At 36.0% G+C, this 22,305-nt stretch overlaps 2 protein-coding genes across 4 annotated transcripts; one reads left to right on the top strand and one right to left on the bottom strand.

The window, feature by feature from the left end:
• Positions 1–870: 870 nt before the first annotated feature.
• Positions 871–10,682, top strand: cracr2ab (calcium release activated channel regulator 2Ab). 2 transcript variants are annotated; one of them, XM_026240254.1, is made up of 19 exons: positions 871–975; positions 1,227–1,302; positions 1,548–1,635; positions 1,719–2,095; positions 2,312–2,423; positions 2,535–2,718; positions 2,828–2,974; positions 4,664–4,754; positions 5,451–5,546; positions 5,660–5,847; positions 5,934–6,005; positions 6,084–6,129; positions 6,663–6,754; positions 6,852–7,335; positions 7,754–7,892; positions 8,697–8,778; positions 9,034–9,250; positions 9,392–9,468; positions 10,018–10,682. In XM_026240254.1, exons 4-19 carry the CDS (start codon positions 1,898–1,900, stop codon positions 10,103–10,105), a joined length of 2,313 nt encoding a protein of 770 aa, XP_026096039.1. In that variant the 5' UTR covers positions 871–975; positions 1,227–1,302; positions 1,548–1,635; positions 1,719–1,897; the 3' UTR covers positions 10,106–10,682. The 2 variants fall into 2 exon arrangements, with proteins under 2 accessions (XP_026096039.1, XP_026096048.1); XM_026240263.1 differs by lacking the exon at positions 1,548–1,635.
• A 26-nt stretch (positions 10,683–10,708) lies between these two features.
• prmt8b (protein arginine methyltransferase 8b) lies at positions 10,709–22,305 on the bottom strand. 2 transcript variants are annotated; one of them, XM_026240436.1, is made up of 10 exons: positions 21,509–22,305; positions 19,905–20,153; positions 19,167–19,322; positions 17,799–17,862; positions 16,517–16,659; positions 15,206–15,293; positions 14,592–14,707; positions 12,553–12,703; positions 12,351–12,472; positions 10,709–11,619 (listed from the first exon to the last, which is right to left on the bottom strand). In XM_026240436.1, the coding sequence occupies exons 1-10, from the start codon at positions 21,695–21,697 to the stop codon at positions 11,536–11,538; spliced, it is 1,362 nt and encodes a 453-aa protein (XP_026096221.1). In that variant the 5' UTR covers positions 21,698–22,305; the 3' UTR covers positions 10,709–11,535. The 2 variants fall into 2 exon arrangements, with proteins under 2 accessions (XP_026096221.1, XP_026096230.1); XM_026240445.1 differs by having other exon boundaries at positions 19,905–20,150; positions 21,509–22,303.

A 22,305-nucleotide genomic window follows, 5' to 3' on the forward strand; every position in this document is an offset into this window, starting at 1 on the left:
GTTAGGAATTGTTATTATTTATTTCATTAAGATACTGCAAGCAGTTTTTCCAACAAAATTTCAGGAAAAGCTATTAAAGGCAGGCTGATTATGGCTAAATAGCATTGTGATGTCACTGAAAGTGAAAGTGACATGACATTCAGCCAAGTATGGTGACCCATACTCAGTAAGTCTGATAACTTCAAACACTTACAAAAACTTACTAAAACTAATTTCCATCACTAATTTCAATAAATGTAACATTTCACACATCTCTTTATTTCTGGACAAATTATGCATAATATTACTGTAAGTGGATTTTACTACTTTTTTTATTCTATCCAATGTAACAATAAAATATGATGACAACACAGCATAAACTATATTGTTAACGATGAATGTTTATTGTATAAATTATTAATGATATATTATAACATTCAACTGGTATATCTTGGAGACTAATACAACAGCAATAAACATTTGCTGCAATGTTGTATTTGTCCAGCAGATGGCAGAAAAACACTTCTTAATGTCTTGTCCTGTCTCACCGCATGATGGAGATTCTCCCTTTTACACGTATATAATTTTTCTGATTTCTTGAACTGAATTCTTAATTTTACTCTTTATTTACTGTTGTAATATATACTAAACTGAAATATATAATACAAAGTAATTACGTCGCATGTAATTACTCTTAAGCAAGACTGGTTTTAATATGGGGGTCTAATGACTAATTCTAACACATTTGGTCACCGCAATATTGAATATTTGGTCTTTTTACATATTTTTAACATGTACAAGATGATGACGCTGCTTCATGTATTTGAACTATGCTGATAGAAAGCAGGGCTTCCTAGCTGAACAAGTTCCTCCTCCTCTTCTCGCGCGCACCATGATATGAAACCGAGTAACAGTCGCTCTCCACAAACTAACATTACTACTAACATTATTGTAGGCATATACCTGGAAGAGTTAAATACTTGTTTTATTGATCAGGTAAGAACTGTAATTTTACTTATTGCTCTCTATAAAAACGTTGTATGCATGTATTTTTAGTTTGAAGCTTCATGAATTAAGCATTTTATTGTGTATTGAGACAGAAAGGTTCTTCGGATGTTAAAGGTTCTTTATGGGACCATTTAGACAAACAACAGAGTCATTTTAATTGGTGTATGCTTTAATATAAATATAAAATACTTGACAGCCTCATGTCCAAACCTTAGCAACTTCAACTTCTGTTCAAACAGGAAATTTCACCACAGAAACCTCTTCCTTTTCCCCTCAACACTGTGGTGGTGGGACATCAAAGCAAAAAAGTGTCAGGTCTGCACAATGATGACATCAGCAGTGGCTTTGTAGATGTGCACTGATCATTTTTCATTATCTAAATGAACTCGATTCAATTGAACTAAATATAATTGTATACTCATGTCAAGATTACAGATTTTTTCTTATCATATCACCTTCCATACATTGCCATACATAATTTTATATTTAGCAACTTTTATAATTTTATTACATAGTGATAAAGTATTCAAGTGTTCAATTAAACCTTAAATGTTTTACAGTTCTCACTCAAAGCCAAAGTGAAGCTGAAGTTTAAAATCAAGGCTTGTTAATCTGTTCTGCTGCATGCACACAAACACATATACAACAGTAATCTGCATTTCACTTCTCAAAGTCTTAACATTCCTAAAGACTCAGAGGATTGTTAATTTGACTTTTTCTTGCACTTCCAGCTGGGACCCACAGCAGAGATTCAGTTCAAGACAACAATGCATGCATTACATCTCCTCAGTTAATCAGGAAAATTCTCCGTACTGGATCTATCTTTGATGTCCAGCTAGTTTGAGTCACGTCTCTCGCCTGCACTGCATCCTGACCTCTTATTAAAGACGGTCGAAGTTATACCGGAATCATGTCAGAGACTGGACAGGATAGATCTACACGGGTCGTAAGCAGTGGCTCAAACCAGGATGAGAAGCAGGAAAAGTCAAGCAAAAGTGTGAATAAGGAGGCAGGAGGGGGACACATTGCTATGTTGGACAAAATAAAGGACTTTTTCCAGATCTGTGACAGCGAGGAAAAGGGCTTCATCACACGTACGGATATGACGGTAAAGTAGGGGTCCTTAAAAGCGACACCACTTGTTTTTGATTTTGATTTTTAACTGTCGTGGCTTCAGTATAACCAAATAGCTCTGTCTATTCAAATTATTTGTTTATATTTTTTGCCATTCTATGGCCATGAAAGTTTTGGTTTTAAATATTTAGGGTGCATATATATAATTTTTTTTACCCTCCTATTTAAAAGTTATTTTTATTTACAATAGAGGCTCCACAAAGAATTGCCACTCACTACTGTGGAACTGGAGAACGTCTTTGACTCACTAGATCTTGACAAAAACGGATACCTGACACTAGGAGAGTTTTCTTCTGGATTTAGTAAGTCTCTCATCTCCTTCCAGACAAAAGGAGCTCTTCAAAAAATTATGTGTTGTTTGGTGCAATATATATAGCAAAGAAAATGAAACTGTTTCTGTAACTGTTCCCCAGGTGACTTTCTTCATGGACGGAGAGTCTCTATGTCAGAGGAACTAATGACTACATCCTCTCAAATAGATCCAGAAGCTCTTGATCAGAGTTCTGGGAATGAACAGCTGTCAGAGAACAAGGATGATGAAGAGAGACATTTCAGCATGTTGATGGAGAGCTTGGGTGCTAGCAATGTATTTGAAGAGTTAGTACTGTTGTTTTACAGTTTGCTCTGCACATTGCATTGCAAAAAAAAAAAAGCTATACATTTACACTTTATATTGTTACAAGTAAAAGTTTCCTCTTCATTTCAGCCCGAGTGAGGTTCGTGACCTGTGGGCTCAGCTCAGGAAAGATGAGCCTCACCTCTTGTCCAACTTCGAAGAGTTCTTGGCCTGTGTCACGTATCAAATCAGAGAGGCACGACAAGAGAGGAAGGAGATGGAGAGCGCCCTCAGAAGGTGACTGAGAATAAATAGAGAGCAGTACCATCTAAAGCAACACTGTGTTTGATTAGGACTGGATCTAAACTTGGCAGGACTGTCGATCGCCAGGAGCAGGGTTGGGCACCCCTGATCTAAAGTCACCCATGTTTAAGAACCGATAATCTGCTTTGTTTTCTTAATTTCCACGATGTTATAGGGGATAATTTCTTCTTAGGGGTTTAATGTAATTCTCTATAGAATGCTATGTGTTCTATCCATATCCAATGTTCACTAAGATTAATAGTTAACATTATTTTACATACTTTTCTGGGGGGAATAAAGCATATTTTGATAAAATCTAGGTCATAATGATGAGATTTGCAATATGTATTGGTTAAAGATATGCAAAGAATCTGGGTTTAAGGGAATTATTATGTTATGTTTAAGGCAATTTGGGTTTAAGGGATTAATGCATATAGCCTAATCCCTTAAACACTTCCCTTAGCAAAGGGAAACCATTAACTGTTCCACGACAGCGACCCAGGTTTTGCCATAAAAATAAAAAAGACTTTTGCCATGGTCAGTTATTTGTCAAAGGGATAGTTTACCCAAAAGAGAAAATTTTATGTTTATCTGCTTACCCGGGCATCCAAAATGTAGGTGACTTTGTTTCTTCAGTAGAACACAAACCAAGATATTTAGCTCAAACCGTTGCAGTCTATCAGTCTTATAATGTAAGTTGATGGGAATCACGCCTAAAACATACAATAAAAAAAAAGTTTTTATATTTCCGATGCACTGCAATGCCTGAACTGTTAGAACTCTTCTTTGCATGTTCTTAGAAGCAGGCGGACGGGTGCTTGAGATGTTTTCTTCTTGATTTATGGCAGACTGCAGACTTATAAGTCATCAAATTTTAATTTTAACTGTCCCTTTAATGCAGACAGCAGTGTAAGTTTTCACAGAAAACAATACAACATGGATAAGGAAAACAAAAAAGAAAACCAAATGTGAAAGCAAAGGGCCAGATGAGACGGAAACTCAAATTGATGATTTGATCATAATTGATAATTTGAACAAATCATCCTCATGTCAGTTCACACCCATAAGGCTTTTATTCATCTTTGGACAACAAATAAAGATCTCTCATTACTTATGTCCATGAAGAGGTTTTCAGGCACTAGTGTGAATAAATATATATTTAAATGCAAAGAGACAGGATCGTCTATGCATGACGTTTTATTCCTATCCAAAACAAGTAAACAGTAAAGCTCTAAACTCTCACGCAGTGAATGTTTCATTCATACTCAAAGCAGGGGGCGCTCTCGCGATGAAAGTCCAAACCGGATTCATAGTAGTAGCGTATTTTATAAGCCGAATAAATCAACGTAAACATACGATTTAATTGACGATTGCAACAATTAATGTGTTTTTTAAAGTCATCTCCAGGTAATATGTAGTAAATACAGGAGAAAAAAAAATGGAATATATATTTGCTCTCAAGTGTGACGCACTCACGTTTGAGCTTAAGTGTTATATAAGAATATCCTTTAATTATTACCTAACTGGATGTAAATGTCTAAGCCAGTTTTTGAATGTAAATACTGAATTTGTGGTTTAATATTATGTGAACGGCTCGTTTGTATCATAAAATTTCCTTTCGATTGTAGGCCTGTTAGGCTTAATGTTTGTTTTAACATTATACACCATTGCCTCATTGCACAGGAAAGCAGCCACACATGACACTGAAATCTGCAGATTATACGAGGAAATGGAGCAACAGATCATTCATGAAAAAGATCGAGCAATTCTGAAGGTAAAAAAACCCCCATTATTTTAAACTCTGTTCGATTATTATTATTATTTTTTTTTGAAAAAAATAATGAATATTTATTTTTAGCAAATACACATTACATTTATCAGAGGCAACAGTATAGACATTTATAATATAATATTATAATATTATAAAATATTTTTAGATACTGTTCTTTTAAACTTAGATTTTTCTGTTCATCAAAGAATCCTGAATAGAAATACATCAAAGTTTCAATAAAAATATTTCAACATATTTTCAACATTTGATAGTAATAAGAATAATTATAAGATAATGAGTTTATTGAGCAAGATCATGTGACATGAAGTGATGTCTACTGAAGATTCAGCATTCCCATCACAAGAAAAAATAACATTCTAAAATATATTTAAATAGAAAACATTTCCTTTAAATTGTAAAGATTTTTCACAACATATTTACTGTATATTTTATCAAATAAGTACAACATTGGTGAGCATTTTTCTAAAACTTGTTTAAAAAAATCCTACTAACCCCAAACTTTTGAATGTCTGCAGTTCATACAGCTAATCTTGCATAGTCAACTCGGTTTCAAACTACAGTTTCTGTTTCAGTTTGTGCGGTTGTTATCTCTTGATCTCGACTTGGAGATAATGGTGCATTGTTTAGATCAAGGCTGTCTAAACTGAAATGAACAAGTGTGTTCATTCTTTCTTTCAGGACTCTGAAAATCTGCAGTCGCGCAGTCAAGAGCTTCAGCAGCGGCTCCGCTGTAAAGAACAAGAATTGGAGCAGCTATTCCAAAAACAGAGGAGGGTTAGTGCCATGATCAAACAGTCATAATCGTACAAAATCTTATACTTTTGTGCAACTCACATCTTTATAACTCACACCTTTTCAAGTTGCTCTCCTTGTGTATATATTATAAGTTGGAGCGACAATGTCGTGACCTTCATAGCGAACACCAGGTGAGTCGACTGGAGAATGTTAAACTCAAAATGACCAACGAGGAGCTGTCTCGTGAACTGGAGCACACCTGCCAGGAGCTAGTGTTGGCTCAGGAGCAGCTGGGCATTCTGCAGGAGCAGGCCTCTCGACTACAGCAGGAAAGAGAGATGTTAGTCTGTGCATTTATTATGTACACACACAGATCCCACGAGTGTCTAGAGTTTCTCATAAACACAAACACTTTCCCCCTCACAGGGAGATGTACAGAATCACAGAAGGCTTGCAGAGAGAAAAACAGAGCTTGATGAAACAGTTGGATCTGCTCAGGTGAGCTTCATATATGCTAACAGGTGCTGTGGAAAAAATCAATCAACTGAAATCGTAAATTAAATGTTGTTCTTTCAGAGAAATGAATAAACATCTACGAGATGAGCGAGACATTACGTTTCTGGTAAGTTTACACATTTTCTACATTTTTTTCCATTTCTAAAATGACACAGAAAATATAGCCTAGATGGCAAAGCAACAAAATTACCACAATTACAAAAAAATCTATATAAAATAGTTTTAATTTATATTTAGTTTTTTTTATGTCCACTCAGTATCATTTTAGTTTTAGTCATTTTAGTACAACATAGAACATTTATTTGATTTCAATGAAATTAAATGTTTATTAGTTTTACCAACACTAATCTATGCTTGTCATGATCTTAAAACACCTTGATCTAAAGCGTAAAGCGTAAACACATATGAAATTAATTTGGCAGGCACACATAAATTGTATGTACATATCAAATTCTATATGACACTTTACATTTTATTTTATTATATGTATTTCAGTTGTGTTTTTTCATATTTTTGATGACTGTACCGTTATTCTAAAATGTGGAGAATATTAATAATGGAAAAGGAGTGGGTGTGTTCAAATCTTTGACTTCTAATAAGAGCAATCTAAACAAAAAATCTCCTTGTTTTTCACAACAGAAGTGCAGTAATTCAATGAAAAAGTCCTCACGCAAGCAAAGACCGAGCACAGCTTCAATGAAATACACTGAGAGAAAACCATCTGTCAGAAGGTGAGAAATCCTCACATATATTTTCTTAGAATGGCTACGTACGCGATTTATCGACATGGAAACATTTATTCTCTCACCTCTCTTTCTGTCATTTCAGAGAAGTTGATAAAGAGGAAGTGACTCAGCATTCTAACAGGAAGACCTCCTCTCTAGCAAACGGTCTCTGTTCACCCTTCAGCACATGGGATGATGGGAAGCCAGAGGTGGAGGGACGATCTGAAAAAGAAGCTGGAGACTCAGAAGGTGTAAATGACAGAGTGGATGTGGAGGATGCTCCACTGGATGGATGGCCTCTACGCAGAGTCATATCCATCGAGGAGGATCACCTCCCCCACCTGCTGCAAGGAGAACCTCACCTTCTCCTCCATCAGCTAAGTGAAGAAGAAGAAGAAGAGTGGGGCAAAGAAGAAGGTCAGGCCAGTCTAAACACAAGCTCCTTGTGCCCCTCCAATGCATCCCTGGCCTCTGCTGGCTCTCCACCCCCAGTTAGAGTGAAGAAGCCTTCTAAGAAGAAATATATCAGAGGAAACATGCCCTCATCTGCACGGGGTCAGCCTGTCGGAAAGGAGACCCTCCAGCAGGCAAGAAAACCCTCCAAGATGTTGATTACCATAACAGAAGAGATTAACATAGAAATCTTAAAGATACGGGAACAAAAAAAGTTATCTAATGCAAAAGAGAGCATTTAAAATGAATAGTTTTAGCTCAAGAGATCATTAATATTGACCGGGGATGCCCAAACATGTTCCTGAAGGGCCAGTTTCCTGCCGAGTCTAGCGCCAACACACTTGCCTAGTAGTTTCTAGTGAGTCTGAAGACCTTGATTAGCTGGCTCAAGTGTGTTTAAACAGAGCTGAAGTTAAACTCTGCAGGACAGTGGCCCTCCAGGAACAGATTTTTGACACCACTGGTCTAGACTATATCCCTGTGTGCACTTTTCAACAAAACTGGCCTTTAACTGTAGTGTTAAGAGAACACTCTGGGTATTTTTGGCTGCAGGGTCCTGCAGAAAGATCCGCTGTGTCCCCTCAGCGCCTCTTTAAGGTCATTCTGGTGGGAAATTCCAGCGTTGGCAAAACTGCACTGCTGCGACGCTTCTGTGATGGCCAGTTTCATTCTGCCACCACAGCCACTGTGGGTAAGTTGGTTACCCACTCCACGTGCAATTTACAATTTAACACATTACTTTTTCCAGTGGAAATAGATATTTGGTCCTGCTAATTGGTGGCCCTTTACTGGAGTTTGGCTTATTTGGTCAGAAGAATGGATTACTCCTCTCGCTTGTGCTAATTGTTATCAATTATACTTCCCTTCAAACGGATTTACCAAAGTTTGTGACCTTTGACATCTAAAGTCTGTGCATTGTTCTTGTGCATAGTATTAGTCTTACAAGGCTTTGCAGTGCATTGTGATTGAGTGTGTGTGTGTGTGTGTGTAGGTGTGTTAACTTAAGTCTACTCTGCTATATCAGACGGATTTCTTAAAGCAGTCAGCATCACATGAAACAGCTTGAGAAGTCACACTCCCTGCATTAAAAACCCTGGCACACATTGCACGGCAGATTATGTCAAACATCATCATTTCACTTTCTGCAAAGTTTTCATAGACTTTCACTTTAGTGGTTTCATTAATAATCTAAACAATTAAAAAGTATGGATTTCATTGTATTAGGTACAATCAAACCAAACAGCATTTGCATATGAACAGAACTGGAGTGTTTTAGTGACTTTCAATCAATGCACGTGTATGTTCCACACAGAAATCTTACACGACAGTACCTCCTAGTGGACAATATATCTTACTGCAGTTTTGATTTAATAAAGAAACATGTTTTTACAGCATTTTTATGCCTTTATTTGTTGTGTGCATATATACAAATATATAATTTTATAAACCTAATCCAAACCAAAAATAAAAAATTAAATTTTGCTGTGCTGTGCAGGCATTGACTATAGTGTCAGAACACTAAATTTGGGGGACAGTCATGTGGCTCTTCAGCTATGGGACACTGCAGGCCAAGAAAGGTGAGGCCCTGATACCAACATAGTACAAAAAGGATTGAGTTTTGCATTTATTCAATCATTTCATCTGGTTTAGGATGTTTACATTCAGCTTCAGTTTATATTCTTTAATTTTGTTCCTGCACTGTTATCCTACGGCTCTAAAAGCCTTGTTGTCTAGACTCTAGAGTAATCTGTTGCATAACCAAAACATAATCTGGCTTGTCACAGCTGATAAACATCCAGCATTAATAAAAGCAATGTCACTGTGCCCTGCAGGTATCGCAGCATTACCAAGCAGTTTTTCCGTAAGGCAGATGGCGTGGTGGTCATCTATGACATCACAATGGAGGACAGTTTCAGATCAGTCCGCCCCTGGCTGGCCAGCATACTGGAGGCCGTAGGCGACCCTATACCCGTCATGCTCCTTGGCAACAAATCAGACAAGGAGAATGAGAGAGAAGTGCAGACAAAAGAGGCCGATATGCTTGCAGAGGTGTAGATGTCTCTAGTGCTCTCAAACAGACAGTATAGTCCTTTAAAATATTAATATTACATAATATGTTTTGTTTTTACTCTACATCATCTAATTCAACACAGTGAGCAGAGATTAATAGTAGTTTGCTGTATTTGATAGGAAGCAAACTTGATGTTCTACGAGTGCAGTGCTTTTACTGGAGCTAATGTGCTGGAGGCCATGATTCATCTGGCCAGGTAAGAGCTCAGAAAACACAATGAATGCAACGTCGAATCAAACATTGTCACATTTTGTTTAGCTGTGATGTTTGTAACACTTCAGTCAGGGGTGCGACCCACAAAAACAGATAGAGGTCTAAACTGTGAGACAGCTAACCGACAGTAAACATTATCAGATGTCAACTAGAAAGCTTCGTTTTTTTTATTGATAAAGTGTGATCTAATATGCAACTTCACAGATTGTGCGAACCACTCAATGTTGAGATCACATAACTTCACTAATCAGACACTTTCTGCTGTTGAATCAATTAAATATGGGTGTGAAACGTGCGAATAGAGTATTTGTACAACCAAAATATATAAATTTATATTTGATATACATGTAATTTTATATATAATTGCATTTAATATTATGCATTAAAAATGTAATATTTATTTTATATTGTTTAAGCTTTTAAGGAATTATTATACTGTATGTAAATGCAATTTATTATTATTATTATTATTATTTTTAATTGTTTAATTTTTTTTTATTTTTAATAAGTATCTTAATTAATATGCTTTAAGGGTCCTGAGGGAGCAGGAAGACAGAGTATGGGTGAACACGATCAGATTGGTGGATCAACCTTTAAAGAAGAAAGCCTGCTGCAAGTGACCACACACACACACACACAAACACACACACACCATAAAACACACGAGTGAAATCACTTTAAGCTTTACGTATCATCGTCAAACCACATTATACTTAATGTAAATAATTTAATGTTGGATGAAAGAGGACAGATTCACTTATATTTGTATCAATTAATAGTGTAAAGTGTAAAAAGGTTTTTCATGTCTATTTGTCATAGGGCATTGTATATGTGTGCTCATCTGATGAGTTTCTCCAAAATGTAGATGAAGTATAGTATATTATATATTCACAGGTCAGTATATCACCTCTTTTAAATGGTCTTTGTACATATTCTATTTGTTAATGATACCAATTGTCATTCACAATACATTTATTGAGAAAATGTGTTCAGTCAAGCTGCATGTGACAAATGTAGTTTAACCAATTTATCCCATTCATCCGAATGAGTGAGAGCAAAATAATTCAGGAGAAAATGTGATTGTTTGTTACTTCCCATTTATTTAGCATTGCAATAGCCTCATTCAAAGCTCCTGAAGTCTTGCTAGCATCATGAAACCTGGATTTCAAACTGCCCAGTAAAACCTCATTGCTTGAACAAGTGTTTCAGTTACCATTCACAGAGACGGTTCAGATGATGACAAACTACATGAGCCACCGAAATCTTCAGATATATTACTGAGGGAACAACATTGTCTGGATTCAGTGTCAAGCATGCTGTGCCTCATTCGTTGTCTTCATCTGAACTGCTCTGGGGTTGTTTTACACAAAGGTTGAATGTGACAATGACCTGACAGTTGACCAAGAACACAAAACCCAAAATATTCTTAAGATAAAACAGTCACATTATGTTACACTAAGATAACAAATCTCGTAGGTCCTGCTTTTGATCAGAATGATTTAAAATAGTGTAGCTGCTCTTAGAAGTCCTTTAGAAAAATCTTAGTGACACCTGAATGAATTCAAATAAAGCAAAGGCAGAAAATATTCCAGTGATCACTATATTAAACAACTCAACATTAACCCAATAAATAGAACACAATAAAAGTACTTCAACATAAGCAAAACATCAAAAATGCTCTTTTCATGTATGCATCCAAACTGAAGCCTTTGTTCGATGAGTTCTATTGTACGATTCACATTGGCATATACTGTTCGGTAACACTTTCCTATCTTATAAGGTTAAATAAACACAAGCTTTGACATTCTCAGACTCATTAACGGTTACATTCAGAGTGATGTTTTACAGTCTATCCTCTATGTGCATTTAAGAACGGGACACGTGTTGACACTATTGCTTTTAGTGCTGGACTGGCACTGATGACATCACCGACGGGTCCTGCAGGTCAGCAGCCTCTCTGATCTAGACAGAGGCAGAGGAGAGGCACAATCTGCCGATTGCACGAATCTCCCTGGGAAGCAGTGGCCCGACTCAGGATGCTGCTCGTGTTTTACCGCATCTTGTAATCGTGAGAGATGGCTGCGTCGCAGAGCTGTCCTTTGAAATCCAGCTCAAAGGTGAAGTCCAAGTCACGCTGAAACAAATCAAATTTGGCTGCGTCAGTACTTTGTTTTTAGCATAAGCTATTTTTTTTTATCTCTTCATTTGTTATACTGTATGAGAAAATCGTGGAACTAAAAATAAGTGTCATGGAAATTTTAAATTTATACATGTATATATACTTGTTTTTTTTCCCAGTTATGTCATATTCTTAATTATTATATTGGGTAGAAATAGCTATTTTCAAGATGGCTTTAAATGATTCAAAATAAGACAAAACAAGCTAAAGGTTTATATATATATATATATATATATATATATATATCTGTGTGTGTGTGTGTGTGTGTGTGTGTGTATATATATATATTCCATACCTGACAAATTTATTAGTCAAGTCTTAAAAAGTCTTTAAATTATTTTTTACTTTCAAGTTCTAAGTTTAAATTGCTATTTGTGAATGAAGTATAATTTAAAAAACTTTAATTTTCAATCCTGTAATTAGAAAAGTCTTGTAAATTCTTTGGTAATGAAAAGTAAAACCCAAAGAACATTCAGTTAATTTTTTTTTAATTATTTTAATATATTGTCATGTTTCATTGAATTAAAAACAAAAAAATATTGTATTACTGTAGAAGTACCAGAAATATCTTTAGGGTCCTTCTAATATTGTATTTGACATAGGCAGCCTTGGATCAATTGGTTAAAATGGGTTGAGAACCACTGTTTAAACGTTAGGCTTCTCACCTCCTCCATTCACAGCCTCACCTCATTATTCTCATTGGGCTTCACGGTGATGCTGCCCAGGATCTCCTCCCCTCTCCGCACCGTCAAGTAATCCTCCAGATAAAACACTGTCTGCTTCCAGTGAGTGCTGGGAGCGTCGGGGGCTTGAAGGGAATGTATGACTCCGTTAGCACCAAATTTATTTGTAAAAGAAAATAAGGTTCAGAAGAAGTGATGGTTGAACCTGTAGAGAAGCCCGTCTTCTTGTGACACTTGGTGAACTCAATGTTGAAGTACGTGACGAGAGCGTGAACATAGTCATTCCTCTGGATCTGCAGGCAGAAGGCCGAGGTGAACGTCAGATCCTCCGGCTTCACCGTGTAGATATCCACCTCCTGAAAGCAACATGTCATGTCTCACTATTTCATGTAGAAGTTATGTTTATGTAAAGCAGTGGATCCCAACCTTTTTCAACTCGTGGCCCACACAACCAAACGCATGTTTGTGCGGCCCACTGCAAAAAAATTAACTGACCCCGCTGCTGTTGGGTTAATAACTTAGTACTCAGAAGCTAGATTGTTAACTGTCTTTATTGAATGAACTGGCAATGAACAGAAAATAACTCGGACTGTCACTGTTTGGCACAAATGCTGTTGTTCTGTAGCATATGCAGCAAAAATATCTAAGATAAATTGGCGGTTTATTCTTAAACCAATCAGCGAGCTCAAATAGTGGAAGCATAGTTACAGTTTAATATTTATTTTTGTTCTTATTTAATTCTATACATGAAATGATGTTATTATGTTATGACATAGACATTTTTACATATATGAACAATATTATTATTACTTTTAATAGTAATTGGCAGCCCACCTGCAATACTATTGTGACCCACTAGGGGGCTGCGGCCCACAGTTTGAAATGTAGAGATTATGATTGAGCCGCATACTTGCACTAAAGTCCTTTGATGGTCTGCCATGAGATACTTCAGCTGTGATCTACTGTAAGCTTGAAGTGTAATGTGGTTTATGTCATATAGCCTTAACCCATATATCTGAACAGTTTCAAAGACTGTATAAGTTGAGGAGTTGGCTCAAGCATCGGTTTTGACGAACAAAGATCCTATTACTCTTTGTGCGAACAACAGATCAGTAGCAGCATTGACCCTTTCATCTGTTCAATTCAAGCCTTCATTGAGTACACCTCACAAAGAGGCCCAAATCATTCTCCTCTTCAAAGAGTTTGATCCCTCAGGTGATACAGAGCCTTCTCTTTCTTTCCCGTTCATTTGCTGGCGGCTATACAGCTTTTTTCTCTCTCCCCTACATTGTTGCTTTTTCTTTTGACATTTTTGAAATTCGATATGTCTCCACTGTCAAACAGATCACAAACTTGCTCACGAGAATGAGGATATTATATTGCTCATAGTTTGCTGCTTTAGAGAAAACATTAACTATATAAACTTATATAAATATATAACTTAAATATATAAACTTCATCTTAGATGTTTCTCCAAGACAAAAGAGACAATTGTCAAAGTAATGAAAGACTATAAAGTTACGGATATGGAAATATATGTAGTACAGTTCACATATTTTGAGAATTAATACTAAGATCTCTGATTATTATTCAACTTTGATATCTAGATAAAATTGAGCAAAATTTGAAACATTTAGACATACAGTCACGTTTACACACTGCCTCCAGATCAGGGTTTGATTTTTTGTGTATGACAAAAAAGGAAAGTATGATGAAATATTAAAAAGTCACGGAAACTTAAAGCATAGTTTTTTTTTCAAGTTCCAAGTAGTAATTGCTAGCTTTGAATGACATATAATAAAGACAATATTATCTCAAACTTTTAGATGTTATGTTATTTGAAAAATAATTATAATAATTTATATTATATTGCATTATATTAAATTATATTATGAATTTAATCTCATTCCTGTTTAGGAGAAATAATTGAGATAATAAAGAGATCTAATTTGTGTTTTTTTTCTTTCCTACTGAGATGCTTAATTATAACAAAATATATGCCTTTAAATGACCTACATGATGATATTATTAGCATTATATCCCACGAGGACTCATTTCTGTTGGCTTATTTAAATGAATGATTGGTGTTTGTGCATGTGCTGAGATCATCAGGCGCTCTTTACTGCGAACGATTCTGTTAGGTAACACCCACGCTACATGTGTTCCAATCGCGCAGTCAATCAGTACCATGATTCAGTTCAGATCTTGCTCACATGTACACACATATCGAGCGTATACCTGTACCTTAATGAGGCAGGAGTTGGTCACGACTTGTTTAGAATCTACTATGTCCACCAGGGGCTCCATCATAGCAACATTCCGAATGCATGTCATGTCAAAACCATAGACGTTCTCCCACCCTGCAAGCATGGAGAAAATTTTTTTAAGACATTTTAGAACTCTGAAAAGTAGAAAATCTTTCTGGCTGTGTCTGGTCGTCTTTATTTGGCCCAAAAATAGACTCCTGCCTCCTCTGTGTCTGGCAGCATTTGATTGCATCCCCTCACATGAGTGTTAGGCCGAGGCCAATCTCACACTTCTGTCCAAACAAGGAGGAGGGAGAAAAAGCAAAGCTCTTGCTGCGGGGGAGTAATGGAACCCAACAGGAATTTTTCCTACTGTTTTTCTTTTCTTCCTTAAGCTAAGTGAGTGATCCAAAACAAAGCACTGATCAAGCCACATTGCAGAATGAGAAAGAGATGCAATACAGTATTAAATGCTCATTTAATACAGTATCTGTTGACTCTTGGCAGTAAGTTTATGTGTGTGTGTGTGTGTGTGTGTGTGTGTGTGTGTGTGTGTGTGTGTGTGTGTGTGTGTGTGTGTGTGTGTGTGTGAGAGAGAGAGAGAGTACTCACAGTGGATTTTAAAGTCTTTGTATTGCCGATCTTCAATGGCAACCACATACAGTGTCGCTCTGTCTGGAAACATGAAGCCACCAGGTTTCTGAAAAATGACAGGAAAGAGAATCTACAGATCTCCCATCTGAAAAAGATTTATGGGCAGGTGACTTATGTCCAAGTTACCTTTGTATTTTTAAATTAGTATTTAAAATATATATATTTTTAAATATTATTATTATTAGTAGTAGTAGTAGTAGCAGTAGAAGTAAAAAAAAATATATAGGTCATAAATTATTATTTTATATATTGTTATAATGTCATAAATCAACATATAATGCAATTTAATATTTTTAAATTGAACTGTTAAAGGTACAAATAGTAGTAGTAGTAGTAGTATAAATGTCATAAAAGAGGTCATAAAACACAATACAATATTTCAGTAACTATAAAATTATTATTTTAAAATCTTTTCAAATATCGTCCCCTTGGAATTATAAGGTTCTATCTGCGTTCTCAGTAGTTTTGAGATATTGAGCTTCAAAATTTTTGTGTTCCATAGACTTCTGTAGATAGAACCTTTTTGTTTTTTCAATAAAAAATCCCCAAATGTACAAAACTTAAAATAAAACATCACATAATGTAAATAAATTGTCACAGAATAAGAATATGTGAATAACTCAATTTTGACAAAAATGTCAGATAGAACCTTATAATTCCAAGGGGACGATATTCTGAATTAGAATCAAAATATCATAATATGGTCATAAATCAACATATCATAATCATTATTATAATATCTAAATTAAATAATCTAAAATTATTACCTAAAATCCTTTAAATGGTTTTAAAATGTTTAATATAATATCACTATACATAAAATGAGATATAATAATTGATGGAAATATTTTATTAATATCTAATCTTTTAAATGGTTTTAGATGTATCTTGTCACACCACATGACACTGCTGAAACTACATTCATAAAATAATCTTAAAAACGTTTTCCTGGCATATGCGTGATTATATTCCTATTATTTTAGTGATTTCACATTATCATTTATTTTCCTTCCTGTTCAATGTACCATACAAATAACCCTAGGGTGAAACAATGCTCTGGAACTAACACAGTGGTTCCATAAAATGTCTAACAAGCCACTTGTCCTCTGGACCAAATTGTGATTCAGCGGCAGACATTCATCAGCAGCCCGATGATTAGCCACTCATTCCCATTGTAAATGATCAGTCTCAGCATGGACACATGCTTTACATTCTAATTAGACACGTAACCTTGGCCTTGAGACAGCCAGCTCACACACACTCACTGACCAGCCATTTGTCCCTGGCGTAGATGACAGTATTGAGCATGGACTCGTAGAAAAGACAGTAGCCCATCCACTCTGAAATAATAATGTCCACCTGATCCACCGGCAGTTCAGTCTCCTCCACCTTCCCTTTAATGATGGTGATTACTGCAAATGCACAGAAAATTAAAACATTTAAATTCATGAGCTGATTTTGTTCTATTGAATGTACGATTAAATATGAAATATATTGTATTCTCAAATATATTTATAACAATAAAGTGATAATTTTAGGTACAGCTAAATTTCCAGATTTGCTTTATTAATAATACCCAATGGATAAAATCAAGTCTCTCACCACATTTTTTTTGTTTTACTCATAATTGTCAATATGATGTAATATTTAATAATTATTATAATTAATATCAAAACTAGATAATCTATATTATTGTAAAATCTTTTAAATGGTTTAAGTTCTAATATTATTGGTAGCATAAATAATACATATATAATACAACACATAATATAATGTAATATTATAATTACTGTCTAAATAAGATAATAATTATTTATTTTCTAAAATCTAAATGGCTGAGCTGACTTAATGCAGTTTAATTTACAATTAAATATGAAATATATTTATATATTAAATACAATTATTATTGAATGTATTTGCATATTATATACAATTTTGAATTTATTCTGAATAAATGTATTTATAACAACAAACTTTTATTTCCTAATGGAACAAATTCAAGTCTTACCCCCGTTTTTGTTTCACTTATAAATATGTCATATTATAGAAATCAAATGGGTTAAAAATCCAGTATTTAGTCATTAAAAATAATAAACATAAAGACTACAGAAAGCTATGTTTGATTGATGGGTTTTTCATGGTTTTCTCTCTTTCTCTCCCTCTTCTTTTTTTTCTCCATCGTTGCAATTTTTCCTATTTTGCAAAAGGCAAGTTGCCAATGTCCAGCTACCATGCTGGTGTATGTTTGTGTTTGTTTGTGTGTGTGTGTGTGTGTGTGTATACAGCAGTGACTCTCTAACGCTGACTCAGGCTTCTCACTCGCCTGTTGCGCTCCAGTGTTAATGAGAGCTGCTGTTGACAACTAAACAAAAACTTCTGCCATCACACTACAAGGGGAGAGTGTCCGTTACAGGAAGCTGCTTCCTGTGTCATGGAACATCACTTGCCAAAATGAAAATGTATGACTCCTCTACTCGACACATGAATGCAGATCAGACCTAAACACTGTGCTGTGCCCTAACAGGAATAAACAGGGGGTTATAAATCTTACCATTGTCCAGGTGATTTGACTTGATGATTTTCTCTGAATACTCTGATATACTGGAACATTCAATCTATATATAAAAGAAGATAATTAGCTTAATTATGTTAGCATAACTATAAAGATATTTACATTCTTCTTCATTGATATAGTTGCAACTAATGCAAAAAAAAAAAAAAAAAAAAAAATCCATTCTAGCAGACTCGAGACCGTTTTTTCCTGTATACGTTTTATTGGATTCAGGTTTATATTTAAAGAAAAAAAAATGAATGATTATAAATATTTTGTGGAATATACTATTTGTATTAATCTGCTTGTCTTTGTTTGCATGCTTTAGACTGAATGTAAATCTGTGTGTTTTGTGGCAATGTTTCATTGATTTTTTTATTTTTATTATGTTGTTATGCCAGTAGGTGGCGACCAGTGACTTTCTTTATGAATGAGTCAAAGATTAATTCATTCAACCGGATCATTCAAGAACTCTTATTCTTTCCAGAATTAAATAAGTGGATACTGTCTTTGTGTCAGTCACTGAATCATTTACTCAACTAATTCATTCAAAACCACTGATTTCTTCTGGAATGAAACAAGTGACTGCAGTCTTTATACATGAGTCAATTAATCATTCACTCAACCGATTTGTTCAAGACCACTGTTATATTCAAAAGAACATCTCTTTTGTGTTGCTGTGAGATTATATTACAAATTCTTCTTCTGCTTTGTTTGGAATTGTTCTTGTTGGCGGAGCAAAAATAGACAAAGCAACTGGCAACGTTGTGTCTAAACCACAGTTATGTTGTTCTGAATATCAGCACAGCCATCTACTCCAGTTTCCTGCTGGTTATTATGCATATTACACATGCATGTTATTCCCATTCTCTTGCATTTGCTTTTTTGTGTAATCAAGCCATTATTTTCTGCTAGAACAGTCTTGTTCTTGCTTACCCTTAAGCCTAAGTGTGTTTAACAGAAAACTAATGATTTTCAAAAAAAATGTTTTTCTTAATTTAAAAAATCTATGAACCTGGTTACCCTTTCTGCTTAGATGTATTTGTGCTCTGGACAAAATCAGAGACCTCTTTTGCTTAGAATATTCTGTGCTTAGTGGCAAAGAAAAGATAAAAACGGCAACTAAAACTGGACCTAGTGGGTGGATCAGTGGAGTGTTATCTAACTACAGACCAGAAACACAGTGAGGGTACTGATTTTATCAGCACCACCTCCCACTCTGTCTCTCCCGATATACATAAAGTTTGTGAGTATAAAATTTTTTTTTAAAAAAGAGTACGATCTGCAGAAATGCCTGCATGTTGTCTTCCAACTCAAAACTTTTTTACATAACATCACACATTTGTAATGAGTAATGTGAGTCCTCACCCCATATACATGCTTGGCTCCTGCCTTGGCAGCAAACATGGAGAGGATTCCGGTTCCACTGCCCACATCTAGAACGATCTTATCTTTAAAGATGTGTTTATTGTGGTACATGGAGTTCCTATAGGTCAGCGTCCTCACCTCATCCTTTAGCATTTCCTATTGAGAGGAATCAACAAGTTTAGTCTTAAATTCGATTCTGTAGAACTTATCATTTATGTTTCTACATTACACCATTACATTACGGTAGTGTATGGCTGTACATATTTTACTGATGCACTTTTGAGAATTCAAGCCCATGACTTTTATCCCTTGTTTCCGCACCTTTTCTCTTGGATTGGGCTATGGAGGACAATATATAGGACACAAAGCACAGTGTCTCCAGGATTCTTTTTATAGAGACAGGTCTCCATTTAGCCTGCTGGGATTAACTGATACACATCTTTCCGTCCACCCCCTCCCTCTGCTCTAATTCTCTCCCCTTTTCTTTCTCCCTTTCTCCATCTCACTATCTTATTCTTTTAATTCTTTGTTCTGTTATCAAGGGTGTTCTTTTATCTTCAGATAGATCCAATTTGACCCTTTTGCTATACATGTGAGAGTATCAAATGTGTGCTTCCTCGGTTCTTCTTGATATTTTTTCCTTTCTTAAAGCAACAGAGATGAACAATATAATTACACAGTTTCATCTTAGACTTGCATACTTTTTAATGCTCGATGGTAAAATTGTACTACGTATACCTCATGAATTCCAAAGTGGGCATAGGAGTCAAAGTAGTAGTCTCGTGATGTCATCTCCTCCGGGTTGAGTAGCTTGGCCATCTTGCCTCGGCCCGGACAGGCAGAAAGCGAGGAGACGTGTGGAGTGTGTGGGGGGTGAGGAACATGATGAACAGATGTCACTGGTTTTGGTAGTGGAGATGGTTGCAAGGACTGGGACGAGGGGTCATTGGAAATACGCTGCTGCTGGTGCTGCTGATGCTGGTGCTGCTGGTCAAGATGATATATAACAATAGACTCGCTGGCCTTCATCACCAATTATTGGTTCAATAAGTATATTTATGCATTTGGCAGACAGTTTTATCTAAAACAATTCTTCGACTTTTTCAGTTCGTGAATTCCTTGGGAATCAAACCCATGACCTTGGTGTTGTTAGTACTGTGACCTACTGTTTGAACTATGGGGTTTTATAATATTTAGTTGTATTATGTAGTTCATTTTTGAAAGGTTTTTTTTTCTGCAAATGTTTTTAATGTATTTATTTATGTGATACACATAAAAATAAAAGTTCTTTACTGGCACAGTTCCATGAAAAACCTTAACACCCATGGAACCTTCAATATGCACAAGAAGGTTGAAAAAAAAATCTAAAGAACCCTTTTCCACTATATAGTGGAAAAGGGTTCTTTAGATTTTTTTTTATATTCTTAGAAAATGGTCAGGAACTGTTCACTGAAAGGTTCTTTTGGGAACCTAAAATGGTGCTACTATGGCAGCACGGCAAAAGCCTCTATTTAGAAGAGCGTTTTTTTTTTTTTTTTTTTTTTCAACAAACATTTTTTCAAGGTATCTTGCATATATTTAGATAGATAGATAGATAGATAGATAGATAGATAGATAGATAGATAGATAGATGTGTGACAAAAAACAATTAACAAAGCAGATGGCCAGAAGGCACTTCTTCAATGCTTTTCACCTTGTGATTTGTCTTCACCTTGCCATTCAGGGCTTGTGTTTTTTAGTGACCTATTAACAGCGTCAACATTAAAATCAGGTATGCAAAGGTGGATATGCTAATGAGCTCGTGGGGGGGGTTGAATACTGCAGCACCAAGGACAGCGCTCTGCCGTCTCGCGATGACCCAGTAAAGAAAAAGATCAATGACTGTTCAATTCAACACGCACAAGACCAACTTTACCGTCTGACTGTATCGCTTAGGTTCGAATTATACACTAATTTGTTGCGTTCAAGATTTTAAATAACATCTTGCATCTGATGTCTGCCTGCCTTATCTTTACGCAACCGATACGCGCAACATAAATATTAATATAAACCTTTATATTTAGCGTTTGGTGTGGTCTGTGTGATCGCTTTCAAGACATCGTCTTGGGAAATCGGACGTGTTCTGCTCGGCTCGGATCTCTGTGTTTTTTAGCCTGCATAGTCACATACATCACCGGACACTGATTTGTATGACCTCCAAACCAGCGCGTCATTTTACGCAATCGTGCACTTAAAAACATAATAAAGAACTATAATGCATCTCAAGCGATTTAGAGGTAGATATATGAATATCCGGACGAGGTTTAATGTTTTATAGATGACTTGAGGAATCTTTGACTTACCTCCGAGCTCTCCGCCTCCGCCATCTTTCTCCGCAGGAGCAGGCACCGCGATGAGTGCCTCAGTCCCATACGAGCCAACGGGATCCGGATTAACTCGATAAGAACAAGTGTTGTCACTAAACGTCCTAGAAAAGTTTTAAAAACCGACTGCAATAAGCAATAGTAGATTAGTGCTTTAAAACGACCCATTTGTTGATTCGCACAGCTGTGTTTAATGAACAGTAAGTGCCTAAATAGAAACTAATTCTGAAATTGTCATAAAGACTTCTTGGATAGTCCCTCAACTCCATGATTCCGACTCCTACTGAAAGCCAATCGTGCAGAAGGTCTTCCACGGGTTCTGAGCGCCACTTGGAGACCAGTTGAGCCCCGACGCGTCAGCATCCACATCACCTGCCGCTGCGCATCGCCGCGTTACACGGAGTCTGACCGACTAGAAATCATCTTTTATTTCGGTTTAACACGATAATCCATTATTTTCAGTTCTTAACATGTCATCGGAGCCTAGTTGTACACTTCGTGGCGTTGCGGTCAGTCAAGTGCGCCTGGATCACGCTGAAAGTTGGAGTTGAAAGACTGCTGACTGAACTCGAGCGCAGTGAGTGCAGAACTGGAGCGATATCAGGAGCTGAATTAGTGCCTCCCACACAAGTATCGCACCTCCACTTACTCAAAATAAAGGACACAAGGCCGACTACATTTTAGTCCATTTCAAGGCTGAACCTTTTCAGACAAACATGTACTTTTTCATTTACAGACGCGTTTATTCAAAATGACTGCACTGCATTCAGTATACA

The sequence above is a fragment of the Carassius auratus genome, chromosome 4 (genome assembly GCF_003368295.1).
Source record: "Carassius auratus strain Wakin chromosome 4, ASM336829v1, whole genome shotgun sequence".
NCBI classification, from domain to species: Eukaryota; Metazoa; Chordata; class Actinopteri; order Cypriniformes; family Cyprinidae; genus Carassius; species Carassius auratus.

Bases quoted from the DNA above. Each gene is read 5' to 3' on its own strand.
- cracr2ab (XM_026240254.1), top strand. From the start codon at position 1,898: ATGTCAGAGACTGGACAGGATAGATCTACACGGGTCGTAAGCAGTGGC. The intron at 4,755-5,450 runs GTAAAAAAACCC...TCTTTCTTTCAG, and splicing joins AAGATCGAGCAATTCTGAAG to GACTCTGAAAATCTGCAGTC. The intron at 5,848-5,933 runs GTTAGTCTGTGC...TCCCCCTCACAG, and splicing joins CTACAGCAGGAAAGAGAGAT to GGAGATGTACAGAATCACAG.
- prmt8b (XM_026240436.1), bottom strand. From the start codon at position 21,697: ATGGGTCGTTTTAAAGCACTAATCTACTATTGCTTATTGCAGTCGGTT. The intron at 12,704-14,591 runs GTACAGGTATAC...TGTTGCTTTCAG, and splicing joins CCAACTCCTGCCTCATTAAG to GAGGTGGATATCTACACGGT. The intron at 11,620-12,350 runs GTGAGGCTGTGA...GATTTGTTTCAG, and splicing joins AGCCCAATGAGAATAATGAG to CGTGACTTGGACTTCACCTT.